This window comes from Odontesthes bonariensis, chromosome 6 (genome assembly GCF_027942865.1).
Source record: "Odontesthes bonariensis isolate fOdoBon6 chromosome 6, fOdoBon6.hap1, whole genome shotgun sequence".
NCBI classification, from domain to species: Eukaryota; Metazoa; Chordata; class Actinopteri; order Atheriniformes; family Atherinopsidae; genus Odontesthes; species Odontesthes bonariensis.
In genome coordinates, this window is record NC_134511.1 from 18552630 (window position 1) to 18569616 (window position 16987).

The 16987-nt window shown below is 38.3% G+C and overlaps 1 protein-coding gene across 2 annotated transcripts in view; it reads left to right on the plus strand.

Moving 5' to 3' along the window:
- Positions 1-5807: 5807 nt before the first annotated feature.
- fancc (FA complementation group C) overlaps positions 5808-16987 on the plus strand; it is a 29625-nt gene continuing 18445 nt past the window's right edge. For both annotated transcript variants that reach the window (XM_075467743.1, XM_075467745.1), the window contains exons 1-4: positions 5808-5933; positions 8868-9116; positions 13437-13524; positions 13615-13709. In XM_075467743.1, the coding sequence (XP_075323858.1) occupies positions 5898-5933; positions 8868-9116; positions 13437-13524; positions 13615-13709 (468 nt within the window). In that variant the 5' untranslated portion in view covers positions 5808-5897. The remainder of the gene's footprint in view (positions 5934-8867; positions 9117-13436; positions 13525-13614; positions 13710-16987) is intronic.

Consider the following 16987-nt stretch of genomic DNA (forward strand, 5'->3'; position numbering starts at 1 on the left):
ACCCCTTTTGTGCTATGGCCACTACCCTAGTCTAGTTTATCTTCTTGTCAACTTGTTGTTTGTTGAAACTATCCGTGTTCTCCTGCACTTCCAATCTCAGTTGTAAACTGCATTGCACTTTTGTACCCCCAACATTGCTTCTGCCATACATCTCCATTCTAGCTGTGAAAATCCCCACCACCTCTGAGCAATCTTCACCTTTGTCTGCTATCCACCAACCAAGCCTTGCGCCGCCTCAGCCCTGTCAACCTCATTATAAAAGTCATAAAAATTTTTTAAAAAATCATAAGATACAGATGGGAAAAGGTAATGCTGACAAAAAAAGAAAAGAAAAGTTGTGCTATTTTACCAGGTAAACTGCAGTCATACATTTTCCAGACGTGAAAACACAAAGATCTTGACACATCTGCAGATTACCCATTGTTTAATCTTTCTCTCCTCTCCTTAATTTCATTCCCCTTTGTATCCTCCCACAGCTACATTTTTGTTGCGAAATCCAGATGTATCTAAAGATTTTTAATGCCACATTACATTTACTCTGAAAATCTTCTTCCTTCCCTCTCCATTGCCTTTAATGTCACCATAATGAGGAACAGTCTTTTTTTTCATAAAAAAAAAAAACAACATTCAGAAATACAAATTAGTTTGATGGCTTTCATGTATGGCTATGGAAAAATTAGCTTCATAATGCATAGCAGAAAGCGAAACACAGAGAAGAGAGACAGTAGTGAGAATTATAAGTCCTCATTCAACCTCCATTTGCTGAGAAATCAACAAGTCATTATCTTTCTTCACCTTACATCATTGTTTTCCAGTATATTACTGAGTGGAAACATTTTCTAAAAATATCAATTCTATATATTGTTTTTTTGGTGGTCAAAAACAATAGCTCAAACATACCACGTTGAAATGATTCGATGTGGCATGCTTTAACTACTGTTTCCAACCACCAAAACCTAAGATTATTTCAAATTATTTATCTGGAAAACATCCCTCCAGCTGTAGAGTGGCTGGCGGTTTTAAAGCTATATTTCATGGTTTGCCAACTGACCAGCTTTGATGCATGAGGGTGAGCATGGACATAATTAATGAGTTCAAGATAACGCTTGATGTGCAATAAAGTTCTTTACATTTGACTCATCAACTACAAAACTGCACCTGTGAAATACTGAACAATCAAAAGATTTCATAGTTCACACGGTTGGCAGGCCATCCATCTTTTCCATACAGACACACTTGGAAACAACAAGCATCCCAGATGGAAAAAATCATTAACTCATGTCTCCTTTTCTTAGCTTATATTCACAACTGCTGAATAAGTAAGTCAAAGAGAATATCCTTGTTGTACAATTCATTTTCCTTAATAAGATGTGTAGGAACATGTTATCAGAGTTTTTAACTATTGTTGGCATTTTTTATTGAAAGCAGTTAAATCTCTTCTGTTACGCTGGAGTTAATGTGTGACCAAACATTTTTGTCATTTGTCATGATTTTTAGTCTATATTTGTTTTTCCCTGTGTATGTGATTTTGCATTGAATACACAAGTTAAATGTAAATATTGTTAAAGTATGTAGAGTCACGGTTAAAGAATGAAAAACCCTTTAGAATATTGTTTTTTGATGAAAAATATGGTCTAAAACATCATCAGATTTCACACATATTCCAAGAGTGGACATAAAGAACCCAAATAAGTAAACGTTTAAGAGATTATATCAAAGATGCAATAATATAAATCTTTAAATGGTAAAAGTAAGTGATCCTTTGCCTTTAGTATTGGGCATGACTCTATTTTGCAGTAGTAACTGCACTGCCCTGCACATTTTTAGTCCATTCAGCTGTATGCAGCAGCTTCAATTCTGGGATGTTGGTGGGTTTCCTCACATGAACTGCTCACTTCAGGCGCTTGCACACTATATATACTGGATTAAAGTCAGGGGCCATATTCATAAAAGTTCCTAATGCAAAGAGTTGCTCCTCATTATGAAATGAAAAAAAAACAAACTCTCAGCATTGTGGGCAACCCCTCATAAAATTAAAGTGTAGATCATCATAAAGATAAAAGTTATTCATGAGGCATCCTAATTTTTAAAAGAAGAAAAACTATTAGGAGTAGGTAGGCGGACTTTTAAGAGGCTGAAGAGTTTCTTCACAATAGAAAAAGAAAATGAGAAGAGATGTGCTTCAGGCAATAGATAAATCCAGCGGGTAAGATGGTGCCAGAATCATGTTTGTAAATCACTCAATCCATCTATCTTTATTTATTTCATTTTTTTTTTTTAAATGCAGCTTACTGCTTTATAAAGCAGGTAAAAGATCGTAGTCAAGGAATAATACAAAATACAAAAATTGTAAAGCAATGACCACACTATGTCAGTAACATATTTCTAAGCAAAAAAAGGTAAATAATAAAGTGTTCATATAAATATCTATAAAAGACCAAAAAGAGTAAATATAAACAAGCAGTGAATAAAATTTCTAGTGAGGTGAGTATAAACTCTTTTGAAAAAGGTAAGTTTGGAGATTTGTGCCTACATCTGTGACACTGCGCATAAACACCATATGTTAAGACATATCACAACTGGGAAATTGCAACTATGTAGTAGAGATGATTTGGTTCAGTCACAATCTTTTTAGGCTTTATGCTTAAGTATTATACAATACAATACATAATATTGGTAAGAATCAAGAAGTAACGCTGATCTTAATGCTCCTTGTCTCAATGGTTGTATTTTCCCTCTCTGGGTTATGGCAGTAGACATACCTTACACAGACACCCACACTCTCACACATGAGCACACACAGACAACCAGGCCATCAAACAGAGCAACACTGGAGTCTGGTACAATGAGAAAGGCATCAAGTCATATAGGGCCACAACCGCAGAGCCAGGTCGGTAATTGCCTTGGTCTGGATCAGAACTTAAAAAATTTGTCAGCAGCTGTGTAGCTCCAGGTTTCAGTGAGCCCAGGATAAAATCCAGAGACTGATACGTAAGTTCTCCAGCCAGCTCCATCTCTCTCTGGCCAAACCACAAGGCCAAAAAAATGGCCACACTTCAAAAATTATGAATCACATGCTTTTCTCTTTCTTTAAAATGAATTTATACTTTATGCTCTCTCAAAGATGAATTTAGCATTTTCATCTGAAACAGTGTTACCATCATTTTTCCGGGTGACATTTTCTCTATTTTCATGTTGCCTTAAAGGACTAAATAAGTGAATGCATTTATAAATTCAAGTTTGAGGAATCTCACCCGAAAGCAAAATCTCAACAGTAATACTCACATAGCAAATATCTAAAGTTTCACTTTTTCAACATGTCAGGATTCAGTTTCTTTTCAAATCAAAAAGTCCTACTGGAATTTGAATCAACAGCCCATTGGTACAGATGCCCAACCGAAGACGTACATTTTTGGCTCTGATCACGGCACTACTCCCAACCTGAAAGCATACATTGAAACTCACACACGTATGAAGAGAGGTATGGATGTGTTTCTTCCCCACTTTGTGACAACCGATCTCTTGGCTCTGTATTAGTTACAGCGAAGCAGCACATAAAAACACACGTGGTTTACACTACATTGCTCCCTAGAATCCACATGCGCGCCCATTCAAGCATACATGCATGAATAGCCACACATGGGCAAACACACATACTCTCACACAAAAACATCAGTGTGTGGGTTTCCACTTTGGGCATCGAACCACATTCTCCCAAGTTTTTGCAGTGGTTTTTCTTTCCTTCTCTTTCGTTTTTTTGAGTATTGCCAGGGACCTGGTTCCAAACCCATATACTGATGTTTTTACAAGACTTGAACACACAGATACACACACAGCACCCTGCACGCAGAGTGATCTAGCCCTGGTTGACCTACATGCTGGCCTATGCTGGATATCAGGGTGGAGTTGGCAGTGAACCTGGGCCACTTTTATGAATTCAACAGCTGTTTTCATTGGACATTGATACATTTATCATATATGATGGTTCTCCAACTTCAGGATGGAATGTTATATTATGTACAATTAAGGTGCAAAACAGAGTACAGGATTCACTGTAGTTTGTGTAGCACCTGATTAGAAGTAAAGATACAACATTTCTTTTGCATTTAGTAGAACATGTCACTTTTCTGAGTGTAAATTATTACAGAAGCTCAGAACTTAAATGACTTGATTTAAAATAAGTGAAGACTATATGTAAAGAGACCATATCCTGCAAATAATACCCCTTGTGCCATACATTTTCTGTATAATCTATCAGCATGCCAGTACAAGTGGCCAATCACAAGAAGCCTTTTGAACTGTCTAACTGTATCTGAGAAATAACATGTGGTGCGAGAGACTTTAGAGGAAAATTTTAGAAAAATTCTTTATTTATTTTTTTATTTTTTTATTTTTTTGCAACACACACAATTTCAGTCCTATTTCAGTGCAGGGAAACAGGCCACAATCACTAATCCACAAGAGGGGAAAACTTACGCACACCCACCATATGTGCACGCACCTGTGCACACACTGCTGCTAGCTTATACCAAAATCCACAGGCCTGGGGTTTCCTACCACAGAAATTCTGAAGTCTAATATGGAGCCACAAGACCACTTTAAACGCATTCCCATCTTGAAGACTGCAGTGCCTCACTATGACAGTCAAACTGTGCACACATACAGTGCAGCACGAACCACAGCTTGTACTTTTATATACAGCATTAAGTAAGTATTTCTAGTACTAATGGCATGCATTAACAACCACTTGACCACACACAGATACAAGACGTGCATTTACTGAAATAAAGTGAGCATGTTCAGTTACAAAAAGCATATTACCTATATCTGATGCAGGCCCCCATGCACATATGCACATATATTTATGTGCACAACTCACACACATGGCATTACATATGTTAACACAACCGCTTCCTGGTACAGTATGTTATAGGCTGCTTTGGGTCTGACTGGAGCCTCTGGGTGATTTGTCAGTGCAAGCCATGCAGGCCGGGAACCTCTCAAAGTTTGCTTTGCACTGTAGAGGGCCACGCTCTGAGACCCCTGAATTCATGACCATGGTATGCACTCTACTTCAACCTCTTGATGCTCACTCCTAAAACATTGGCCACAAACGAACAATGTCACTCAGATGTGAACTGAAACGGGTACATGCTGCCACGGTTGCATACCAACTGGGGTAACATATGAAGGGGGTAGGTGTTTATTTTCAAATGTGGACACATTTTCCCACTGCAAAGACTAAACATAGTCATTGCTCCATGTCCTCGCTAAGTAATTTGAACCTTTTCAGCTTACAATAAGCTAATAACTTGTTTATCTCAAAGCAAAGGACATCAACATTAATCAAACTGAGGATTCTGACTAAATAAAAAATGTATTGTGGAATAAGATATGTTCTATTTCAATTGCCATTTCATTTTTGTGTCATTGTAATTAATAATGAACTAGGCTATTTTTAGGTGATCAGGTGATTTTTGAATCATACTGTTCATCTTGCCGTAATAAACTGATGGGAACTCCTGCTATTTTGTCATTACCCTTTATTTCAATCAACATGATTGAAAATGATCAAACAAATCTTAAAGGTCTTTGGAGAATTATTGTGCGTTTTTTATTCATGTAAAGACTGTGGAAGGCCATCAAATCACGCTCTATAATAGCCTCACATGAGTATGTACGGGTTCTTCTATTAAACCAGATGACTCAATTTCCCAGCAGGCAGCACTAACATGGCGTATGCGTACGATGTCGCTCTCAGCCAATGGTCTTTTTCCATACACGGAACCAAAGAGAGAAGAGGGAAGTTTAGTTTGTTTACTTGGCGGTTAGAAGAACTTGTTTTATCGTATGAGGACGTGGAAAATGAATGAGTGTAACTAAATTCTGCACTGGGGATGTGTCATTGTGATGGCCGTACGTCTTATTTAACTGTAAGTCCACATTTTGAAACTTCCGTTGACAACGGTTAAACGACTTTGGAGTGATTAAGGTGCTAACAAGCTAACAGCGAAAATAAGACCTGCTCCAGGCAAAGAAGGATGACAGCTTCACTTTATGTGCTGTATCCACGTAGTTATGACATTCTTTGACACGGACATATATAACTACAGCTGTACTTTGAGGCTATGTTTGCATTGTTCAGTTTTGAAGCATGAGTAACTAGAGTGGAGGGAATACCGACATCGTGTGGTGCAGGGCAGCTATTTCACACAGACGTCGTAATCTGTATTATTGTTCGTGGGAATGCTGTTAGACAGGAGCAGATTGTTTTTTTATTTAATTAATCTTGTCAGCGTCTCATTTTTTATTTTTTTGTTGTTCTTAGTGGTTTTTGGTGTGTATGACAATATATCTCGAATAATCGAGTCGCTTTGCCTCTGAGAAGTTGTGATAAGCATAGCTGCAATTAAAAGTTAAAATGGGTAGATTGATTGGCTAAAAAAAAAAAATAGTCTGTAATTGGTTATTCAATTTATTACTAATATGAATTCTTAGGATATCATTGCCAGATACTCTGTGGTGGTGGCTTATTCGAGAGTCTGCCATAACTGCCATTCATAGCTGTCTCTCCAGTTTTAAAAATTTGCTATCCTGTGATGACACATTTTTAAAACGTTCAGCTTTATCTGGATATCCTTGATCAGAACATCACCACTGGAGAACTGTAGATGTGGCATCATACATTCGTCTGTCTGCAGTCTTGGTCTTGGGCTCTCCCACGATGGCAATTCAAGGCTGTGAGATGCTTTCCACAAACTGTCCTTTCCAAATAATGATGGGGTTAAGGGTTTTTAAACTTTTTTTTTTTTACTATTTTCTTAGCACAAGCATATTGCTGGTGGGTCCACAGAATTGTGGGATTCTTTCTGAACCAAGCTGTGTGCAAACACTGAAATTCTTTTTTCAGGTCACCCATTATGATGTACAGCTAGTAGATCCCAGGGAGATATTTTATGAATTAGACAGAAAGTTCATTGAAGTAGAATGACTGACTGTACATTTAATCCACATCCTTTTAAATACTGCATACTGCTGCTAAAAAAGTACATTTGCAGAAAGTGATGTTTAACTGATTTGGTTATATTGAAATAATGTCAACAATCTCATAATTAGAACAGCAAACTCAGTGAAACCCAAAGTCCACAAGCTTAGTTTAACAAATCTTAAAAAAGATAATATTTGACCAGTCACATCTCGTTCCTGCTCCAAAATGTGTTCAGCCAACACTCGAGCTGCCGACGAGTGTGTTCATGTACATATTTGTATGACATCCGTTTCATCGAAAATGTTGTTTAACTTACTACAGCATATGTATGTTTATGAATGTACATGTGACTGTTGGACAGAGACTTTGTGTGAGACTGTTATTTGTGTGCTGAACATATTTTTCTTTATTTACCTCAGCTCTACTAAAAATGGAGCCCCTAACAGGCAAGTCAACAAGAGGCGTTTGTTCCTAATTTTGTTTGGCTTTTTTCCTCCCTGAAAATGAGTATTTGTATATTCACATCAGCGTGCCATAGGGGCTTTCCAGCAGAGATGATGGCAAGACATTAAACAAATCGTGTGTAACGAGGTGATCGTAAAATACAACCCTGTGGTGTCCCACACAGACCTGTCATTATAGCAAAAAACAACAAATACACACATAGACCATTCTCAGGCTGTATATATACGGACATGAAACACATCCTCACACACACCCTTGGGATCTGCCCCCCACGTTTTTTTCTCCATCTTCATAAAAGTTGAAGAATGTACTGTTTATTTCTCAGTAGGCCTTCGTGAATGTGTGGGAGAGGGCTTGTTTGCCTGGAGCTTCAGAGTTTGATCATTAAATTGCGGTAATAAGAAGTTAGAATAACCAGATTAGCGCAGTTTGCCTCAATTTATTTTCTTTTAATTATTAATTCCACCGATTATTGCATTAGCCACCAGTGCTCTCATAGGAAGTGATGAGTGATGCAGGCCACATGTCCACATACTAAAATAATGCCCAGCAGTTGCATTAGCAGGTTGATTTTATCATCTGACAATGGTTTGTCCAGATTAATTTATATTACTGTATGGCATATACAAATATGCTATTCATATGTATATATAATTTTTTTTGTATTTGTAATTACAGATATAATTTACTTTTTGCAGATTAAGAAAGACTTATTTATAGTGAGAATATGTTTGCCAAGGACTGCTGTCTTCATGTTGATTAAAAATAACAATATTCTCTCAATTCATAAGATGATGTGATGAATACCCAATAATTTTCATTCTCAAGTTATAATTTTGGATGTCTTTTATTTACCTTATTTCTTAATAAGCGATATATCTTGCTTTTGGACTGCTGGTCCACTGTTGGCTTGTGCTTTTGTCATTCTACTGTATAGTATCAGACTTATGCTCGTCCTGAATCTAATTAGCTCATAACTGACTTCATCATTCTGAACCCCTCGACACTGGAAAATGTAGCTCCATGATTTGCTCTTACACAATGAAATGGTGGCTTTGGTTTTTCAGTCCTAAGGTTTATCACCAAAAAAAAATTAATCTATACACTGTTCTGGTCCAACAAATGGTCTTTTCTCCATAATTGTGTATTAAAGAGCCAACTAAGTGAGCTAGTGTAAAACAGGCAATGGATTTTAATCAAAACCAAAAGGGACCCAGGAAAAAACACAAAAGGCATTCAAAAGTTCCATATGTGCTATGTATATGTACAGTACATCATGTTTCACATATGTCCCACCTCAATAATTATATGATTCAGATCACACATGAAAGAATGATAAAGTACAGAGAACATGAAATACTATTTTCGATTTCTTTTTATATTTGACAGAGGTCTTGTTGTTTATGTTTCCTAGGATTTCTCTCATCGTCCATGTAAAGCAGCCTGGACAAGCAGCCAAATGACTGACCTGGAGCCAGTGAGCAAGTTCCAACAAGCAGCAGAGCCGCATAGCCTGCTGAATGTCCAGGAGATGCAGTTCTGGCTGGACAAAGCAGTGGCTTGGGGCGAGGCTGACAGTCCACACACTCAGAAAGACACCTGCCTGCACTTGAACAGACTGGGAAATTTCCTCCAGCAACTCCTTATCTACATTAACAATATGGTAAGTAGATTTAGTGAATAGTTAAGCTCATGTTCTTATCGGGATTTTTGTGATATGTGCGCACTTGATGAATTCGGTTAGTTCTGTTCCTGCACCATATTTGCTAACTGTCCATTAATTAATTAATGTTCCATGTACACTTCAAGGCCTGTTCTTCCAAGATCAACACATCTCGCCTCATGAAATAAATTGGAACATTTAATACATTATGCTGAACAGCAGTCATCTGATTAATGCTGCACAAAATTGATTAATATCCATGCAATTCTATTACAAATGCCCCAAACATTCACAAGCTCAATCTGATGGAACCAGGGCTTAAACACTAAGTCAAGCAACAGTAGGTTCCTGCTAACAGAAGCTGCTCTGTGCGGTGCAGAGGCTGTGTATGTCTGGCTGGCAGCACTGCAATGTTGAGTTAGTCAGGTAATAGGCGCATTGGGACCTCAAGCGCTAACCTAATGTATCCCCATATCAGGCCCAGCAAAATCTGGGAAAGGGGCCGAGGACAGAAGGGCTGCAGTACTCTGAGATTTCAGTTTTACTCTGGTCGGGACTCCATCTCCCTGCATCTAAAAAACTTTCTTTTATCATGTGATATACTTCTTTTCTTACATGATTTCTCAGAACTATTTTTATGCGATAGTCGTCATAATGGTAAATGGACTGCACTTGTGTAGCACTTTTCTTGTCTAGGTGACCACTCAAAGCGCTTTCACACGACATGCCACATTCACCCATTCACTCACACTCTCATACAGCATGCTACACAGGGCATTCTACGCATTCGTACACCGATGGACGCTTCGGTAAGCAGTATTTTGCCCAAGGACACTTAGACATGTGGCCCGGAGAAGTCGGAAGTCGAACTACCGCCCTTCCAATTGTTAGGCGACTGCTCTTCCTCTTGAGCTACAGCTGCCACTATGGTACCGTTGCAAATTTTAATTTGAGTTCCATACACTTCTTATACTTTACTGTAACACGAAGGTAATGATCAAATCAGTTCCAGTGTCTCTGGATGATTTGGCACCAGCCAGTGTATTTTTTATAGATCGAGCACTGACTGGTAGTTATTTTTCTCTGTCTGTTCCTTTTCCTGTTACCATTATTCTGGGTGTACGTCATGCAGAGGTGTCGGTGTGCGTAGAATAATAGAGCAGATACAAAGAAAGATACAAAGAAACAGAATGGTATAGCTTAATTGGGTTGAAATCCTTTTTTACTGGCGGTGAGCTCGTAAAAGACCAGCTGAGGATAGACTGCTTCTTGGCAGCATTTTGCATCCTTTGATGACTTTACAGCTTTCCTGTGGCTAATGTCCCAAGATGAGAAATACTCCTATTATTAATTTCCAAGTTTATACATGGTTTAACGGTGGAGGATGTTTTCTATCTCTGTGCTGCCCTTCATAATTGTAGTGACAAGATAGGAAATGTGCTGATTTTGTCACATTTCAGTCCTTGTAAAGGAGCAGTTTGGTTGGATCCGAGTTTCTACTTGTTTGTTGTATCAGAGAATCTTGTAGGACTGATTGAAGATGGATGAGTAGGGCATTCGAAAATGCGTCCAAGTTTGCATTTCTGACCTCACCATAGAAACTTTGCCGTTTATTGTAAGGCTTACTCTGAATGCCTGACTCTGCATCTGCATTGCAGCGGGTGTTAGGGACAGAAGCGTTACCCTAACATTGCCTTTATTGTTGTCTGTAAACTTGTCCCATTAGGCTCCTCGATCAGTACATAATCAGTCACTTCTGTCTGAGATGTTTCTCTCTAATCAAAACAAGATACATGGCCTAGAACCCATTCATAATTACGGACCGCGTTGGCAAGTTTTTGATGCTGAATTTGCCCTGGTCGTCAGTCGTAATTAATTTGTTTTTGTAATGGGTTTTTCTTCTAGGAATTCCTGCAGTCACAGAGCATTGGGCAGTTTCTATTGTAAATGAACATTCCTTTTCTGTTGCATCAGAATACACACACACAAAACATTTAGCATGAATTAATGGGAAGTGTGAAGGCTGTGAAACAGACATCAGTGGTGTTGTTGCGGGCCATTGTGGCGGTATTTACTGAAACACTGCTTGGCCTAGTCCCATTATGCCTTGCATTAATGGTGATCTCATCGTCTTGAATGAATCAAGTTTGTCTGTCCTCTTAACAGTCTGATGCTTTTTAAAGGCCTAAAGCTGTCTCAGCTTTTTCCTTTTTTTATAATGAAACAGTTATTTTGAAAGAAAAGAAAAACTAATCGTGTTATATTTGAATAGAATCAAACTTTTTCATACTGTTTGTGGCATAATTTGGTTTAATTATCACGGAGAGGTATCGAAACTCTTCCTCTTAAACTGAAAAATGTACAGCTTTTTTTCTTTGCAACTAGTTTTAGGGCGTGAAGTGGTCAAATCAGCTTCACTACCCCCCTCTCTTCCATGGGTTGTCTAAATTGAGATCCGTCCTACTGCTTCATTCTGCCACGCAAATGTAGACTGGACATAAATTGCACTCAATAAATCTTGACACGTTTTTACTTCATGAGAGAACAGACAGCACCTAGCTCGAGAGCTCATACTAGCACAAGTAGAAAACCGAGCTTATACTTCCACACGGTTTTGACCACGGAAAGTGGATTACGATCCTTGTGAATAATGTGTTGAACTGGCCTAGATTGTTGCGACATGGCATCACAGATAGGAAGGCTGAAATAATGGAGGTAATTGTATTATAGACAATTCTAATTGTAGAATTGCAGGTAGGTTGTTAGTGTCAGGTTTTCAGGTTGGGACACTTCACTGGGCTTCTTTTAATCAAAGTTTCTGTTTCTGAAGGTGCAAGGCCATGACTTCGATAGGAGGGTGCGAAATCAGAATTGCCGACTTCAAACTGGGGAAGAAATTATTAGAAATCACTTGAGTGAGTGATTGAGCATATTATTATTTTTTTCTTTCGCACATAAAATGAGAAATTGTCTTAGTCTATATATTGATACATCTAAATTCCCAATAAAGCTGCTCTCATTCACATATTTTTCTGTTTCTTTTCTTGGACAACTGAACGCGTCAGAAATTGTAACTGAAAGTCTAGTTTATCAAGACTATGTTTCAACTCAGAATCCTCCATCCACTTTTGCCTGAACTAGAGGCCAAAGCGCTGCCTTCGGGTGTTCCTTTTCTCTTCTGTTTAGTTGCCTGTAGATAATTGCTGCATATTAAGTTCTTGTAATTCAGTTTATGATCTGCAGATCCTTTCAGCCCTGCATGGCAGTGAAGTAAGCAGACCTTACTCTGTTTGGGAACAGTAGTCTGGCATATGTCAGATGTCAGGAGAATGTGTGGGACTTTCCTGCAGCAGAACTTTGAGTTAAATGTTCGGTTAAATTTTTTTGATACACGTCCAAAAGTCAGTCATTTCTCATGTATACACTATCAAAAATTTGGACACAGCTGCTCACTAAGACTGAATGGGTAGGTGTGTCCAATTTTTTTTTACTGGTGTGTATATAAGATTTCTGCACACGTGCAGATATGCTTGTAAATTTAAGTAATGCGTCACCTCTTTGATGTTTATTTTGCATGTCCGAGTCTATGAACTGAATGCAGGCCTCCTATTAAAACCCAGGAAAGAAATAAGATGGATCAAAAATAATAATGCACACCTGTTTACAGACCTTACAGAGCTTCATAAATAATAAAATTATTAAAGAATATTTTCAATTTTTTTATCCATTGAAGACATTTGTCTCCAGCTGGTACAGAAAGCCGGTGTGTTCTGGCCTTGCCTAACACATATATCATGCACCATTGAGTTTGTTGATTTATTTATTTTTTTCTACCATGTTTGGATTAATCATTGAGGGGAATTTGATGCCTCTGAAATGTTTTCTGTATCCCACACCACTGACACTCTCAAAGGACAGTTATCACTTGAGCAAAATACAGGAAACAAATGTGATGCCTGAGCAATATATTGCACACCTGTGTCTGTTACTTAAGTTGTCCCCCACACACATTCAGTAGAGTGATGACCGCCATTGTTTGTATCTTGTAATGTCTAGTGCTGTGGCTTATTGTTGCTTTGTTAAAAGAGAAAAACAGAAGAGGTTAGAACAGGTGATGAGGTGTAAACATTTTCACAACTGTGAAAATGTGAAAGATACAGTTTTATAGTGGCTTAACGTCTGTCATATTTTAGTTGAATATGCTGGATGGAAAAAACATTACTATATGTGCCTTCCCAGAGGTATTGGAGTATTCAAAATTGAAAACATGTCCAGCATTAAATCAATGTTCTCTTCTCTGTGATTCTTTGTGCCTCTAAGAGCTCCACAGCGGAAACTATGAAGAAGCTGCCCTTTCTAGGCCAGTTTTTAGGCCGGCTGTGCTGGAACCCTTGCGTCACTGCGGGAGGTGAGTGCATCATCTGGACACTCTATCAGTGGTGGTTTTCAAAAGTTTGACATGGGTATAATGTGCTGTGTGTTGGTGTTTTGCCTGCAGATACAAGCAGAGGGCTTCTCCTCCAGTGTCTGTTGGGACTGTACTCGGAGCATCCAAGAAATCCTGTGGAAAGAAAAGCAAACCAGTGGATACGGGTATGAACTGAGCGTTCTTAGGTGCTGTTTACACATACCCGGGTATTTTGAAAAACGAAGACCTTTCCCTTCGTTTGTGCCTTTCGTTTATACACAAACGGAGTTTTTTCCTCCGAAAACGAAGCTAAAAAAAAACTCTGGCAAACGTGGAGATTTTTTAAAAACTCCGTTTAGCGTTTGTGTGTAAACTGGTTGAAAGAGACGAAAACGGAGTTTTCAGAATGGAATGCGGAGTTGTCGTCATAGTACAGAGCCCCGCCCCTATCCGCCATATTGGCAGGATGCTAGCGTGATAACGCCATTCATTGTTTATCTGGCAAGCATGGAGGTACTAGCAGCATTTCTGTTGTTGAGAGCTATACTCGCTTGTGTGATTTTGAAAATTACAGTCATACAATGTATTGAACAATAAAGACATTTTTCACGGCTTTAGTAGTTTTATAGTCCAGCGCAACGTGTAAAAGTAGCTCAGTCTCGCTATCAGTCCACACACATGAGCCTGGCGCCATATTTTCTTCTTGAAAAGGATCCGGAAGTTCTTCCTGTCAGCGGTTCTCTATTAGGCTTCTGATTGGCTTGTGTGGAATTCTCATTGTTCTAACACTGCCACCGTCAGGCTTGGCATAATTTAATAATTGTAGACGTGGTTTTTTTTTAAAACGGGGCTGTGTGCACCAAGTTTTTTTTTTTTTTTTAAAACGAAGGTTAGAAAATATGCGTTTATCAAAATACCCGGGTATGTGTAAACAGCACCTTAATCTCTTCTAAAGCAGAACTCAGGTCAGATAATGCCAATACCAATAGAATACTTTAATTACATTATTTATTTTATATATATATATATATACACACACACATATGAGGGTTTTTTTAACCGCAAACTGTAAGAAAAAAAAAAAGTGTTATTTTATTTAAATTAATTTGAACAGAAAGCAGGAGTCAGGAGTTATCTGCTTGTCACTTCTCTTACATAACAAACAACAATATAACCAGAATTTTTTGAGACTTTTGTGTGTCATGTAAAATTAATGATAATTTTTTCTTACTCTGCCAGGGCAACACCCAAAGCAAAGGTACATTTTTAGTGCTTTTTATTTGTACGTAAAGCCCTTTTTACATTAGTTAAAAAAAAAAAACCTGCTTACACCTACTAACATCAGGCTTTTTAGTGCAATGGAAAAGTGTTTTAGGCGACATTCAGACCAGCACTAAATGACTCTGCACCAGGTGTTGGGTTGTCCACCTGAGTCAACTCCACCCCTCTCTTCTGTAATGTGTGCTGTAAATATGGACAATAATTACACTTGATAATCCCTGAACCACGTTACTGCTGGATGAGAGCGTACATTAACTAGCCCGAGAACTCCCACCACTGCAAACCTATACTTGGCTTTCTCTTGCTTGGCCACAGACGGGTATTATTGGTCTTTCTTTTGGGCACAAAGTCATTGTGAGTCCTTTGTCGTTTTTGGTTATTCAAACATCACTCCTCAGTAAACACTAAAGTAATGTAACAGCTGACCAATGGAGGCAAAAGGTTGGTAATAGAACAAATCGTGTTATATTCCTAAATCGCATGTAAGCTCAATAAACTCTGAGCTTCACTGTCGATACATTCCTTTGTGTTTTGTTTAAGATTTTAAAGGCATTAAACATTAAGAAGTTAAGTGAACTTTATAACTAATGATAAGAATTTGCTGTTCAACATCCCACCTTCGAGGTACTGCGAATGCAGCATGATTTAGAAGTTGTGTGAAGATAAAGATGGTGAGACTCAATACTTGGTCTTTGACAAAACAGTACTTTACAAATCTGAGCTGAGCCAAATTCCCAATAAAGCTGCTCTTATTCATGTATTTTTCTTTTTCTTTTGTCAGTGGGTTGAAAACTTCAGAGATTGTTACAGAAAATCCGCCCATTTAAACTACGTGTCAACTTGTGGCTCAAAGCATTTCCAGACTGACGCTCTGCTCTAATAAAATCCTGAATTTATAACCACATCGTTATCAAACAAATCACCACTCTAGTAACCTAAAGATTACATCGGTGCAGCTGTAATTACGTGTACAATAAGCTCCCACGGAAAAGGTTAGAAACAGCAGAATGTCTTGAATGTTTTCTCACATGTTGTGATAGCTGACATACCTCAGTCGATAACTATTCCTCTCCTGTGCATTTAATGTGACATGGACAGCAGTCCACTTAAGTCAGGTGGTAACCGTACTGGCTGGCCAACATATTTTCTAGGCATCCCCAAAGTGATAAGAGTTTTTTGTTTTTTTTCAATTGGTGGTGACTTTGTTACTCCTTCATGACAACCAAATAAATGCTGTCATTAATGGAGTGGTCTTCATGTCTCCTTTGAGGCAAAAACAACAGAATTACATGAGACATAGCAAGTGCAACTAAATAAGCACACAAGAAACACGGCACACAAAAACTGACGCTTGTAAAAGTGGAGACAAACACTCAAAACTATCCAGACCATTTACTGATGTTATACTTGTATTCTGTTATATGTAATAGTGTATTTTCTGCTAAATGTCCTCCACATGCTAACTTTCATATTCAGATCTGGTCTGTTTGCTGTTTGTCTTGAATTGTTCTGGACCGACTTGACATACAGATTACTTGGCAATTACGCACCATTCTTTTAACAATTACTGTTAAAAGAATCTTTCTTTGACTGCCTTTGGGCTGCTGAAGAGATTTTCTGTCTGATTTGCTTTTAATAGGACTTTGCTTGCCAGCACTCTGCCCCCCCTCCCCAATTGGACATGGATGATGAATGAAGTAGATTGTGTCCCTCTTGGCCTACGTCTTTGTGCCTCAAACTGTATAACATATTTTAAAATCAAATTAAAAGTGACTGTTTCACTGCCTCTTGTCACCAGAGAAGGATCAGCCTTTATATTACAGTTTGCTGATCCTTCTCACTGTGCGTTCTCTAGGCTCACACACAAAGGAGGGAAAGAGAACAGAGGGAAGAAAAGATTCTGCAATATTCAACTTTGAGAGGGTTCACACAGATGGCTCTTGATAAACAATGTGGAACCTTCACATTTTTGCCAGATTAACTGTGTGTTTGCATTGCTTTGATTAATTTCTCATCTAATAAAACATCTTGCTAATTAAAACAGTGCCTTGAAAGTAAACCTTGAATTTGCCAGATGGTCTTTGACCCGTAAGAGGGGAAGCAGAGTGCATGTGTGCGCAGTAGTGTTTGCATCTGTTTTCCCGTGTTTCTGTGTGGACATGTGTTTTATATATGATGTACT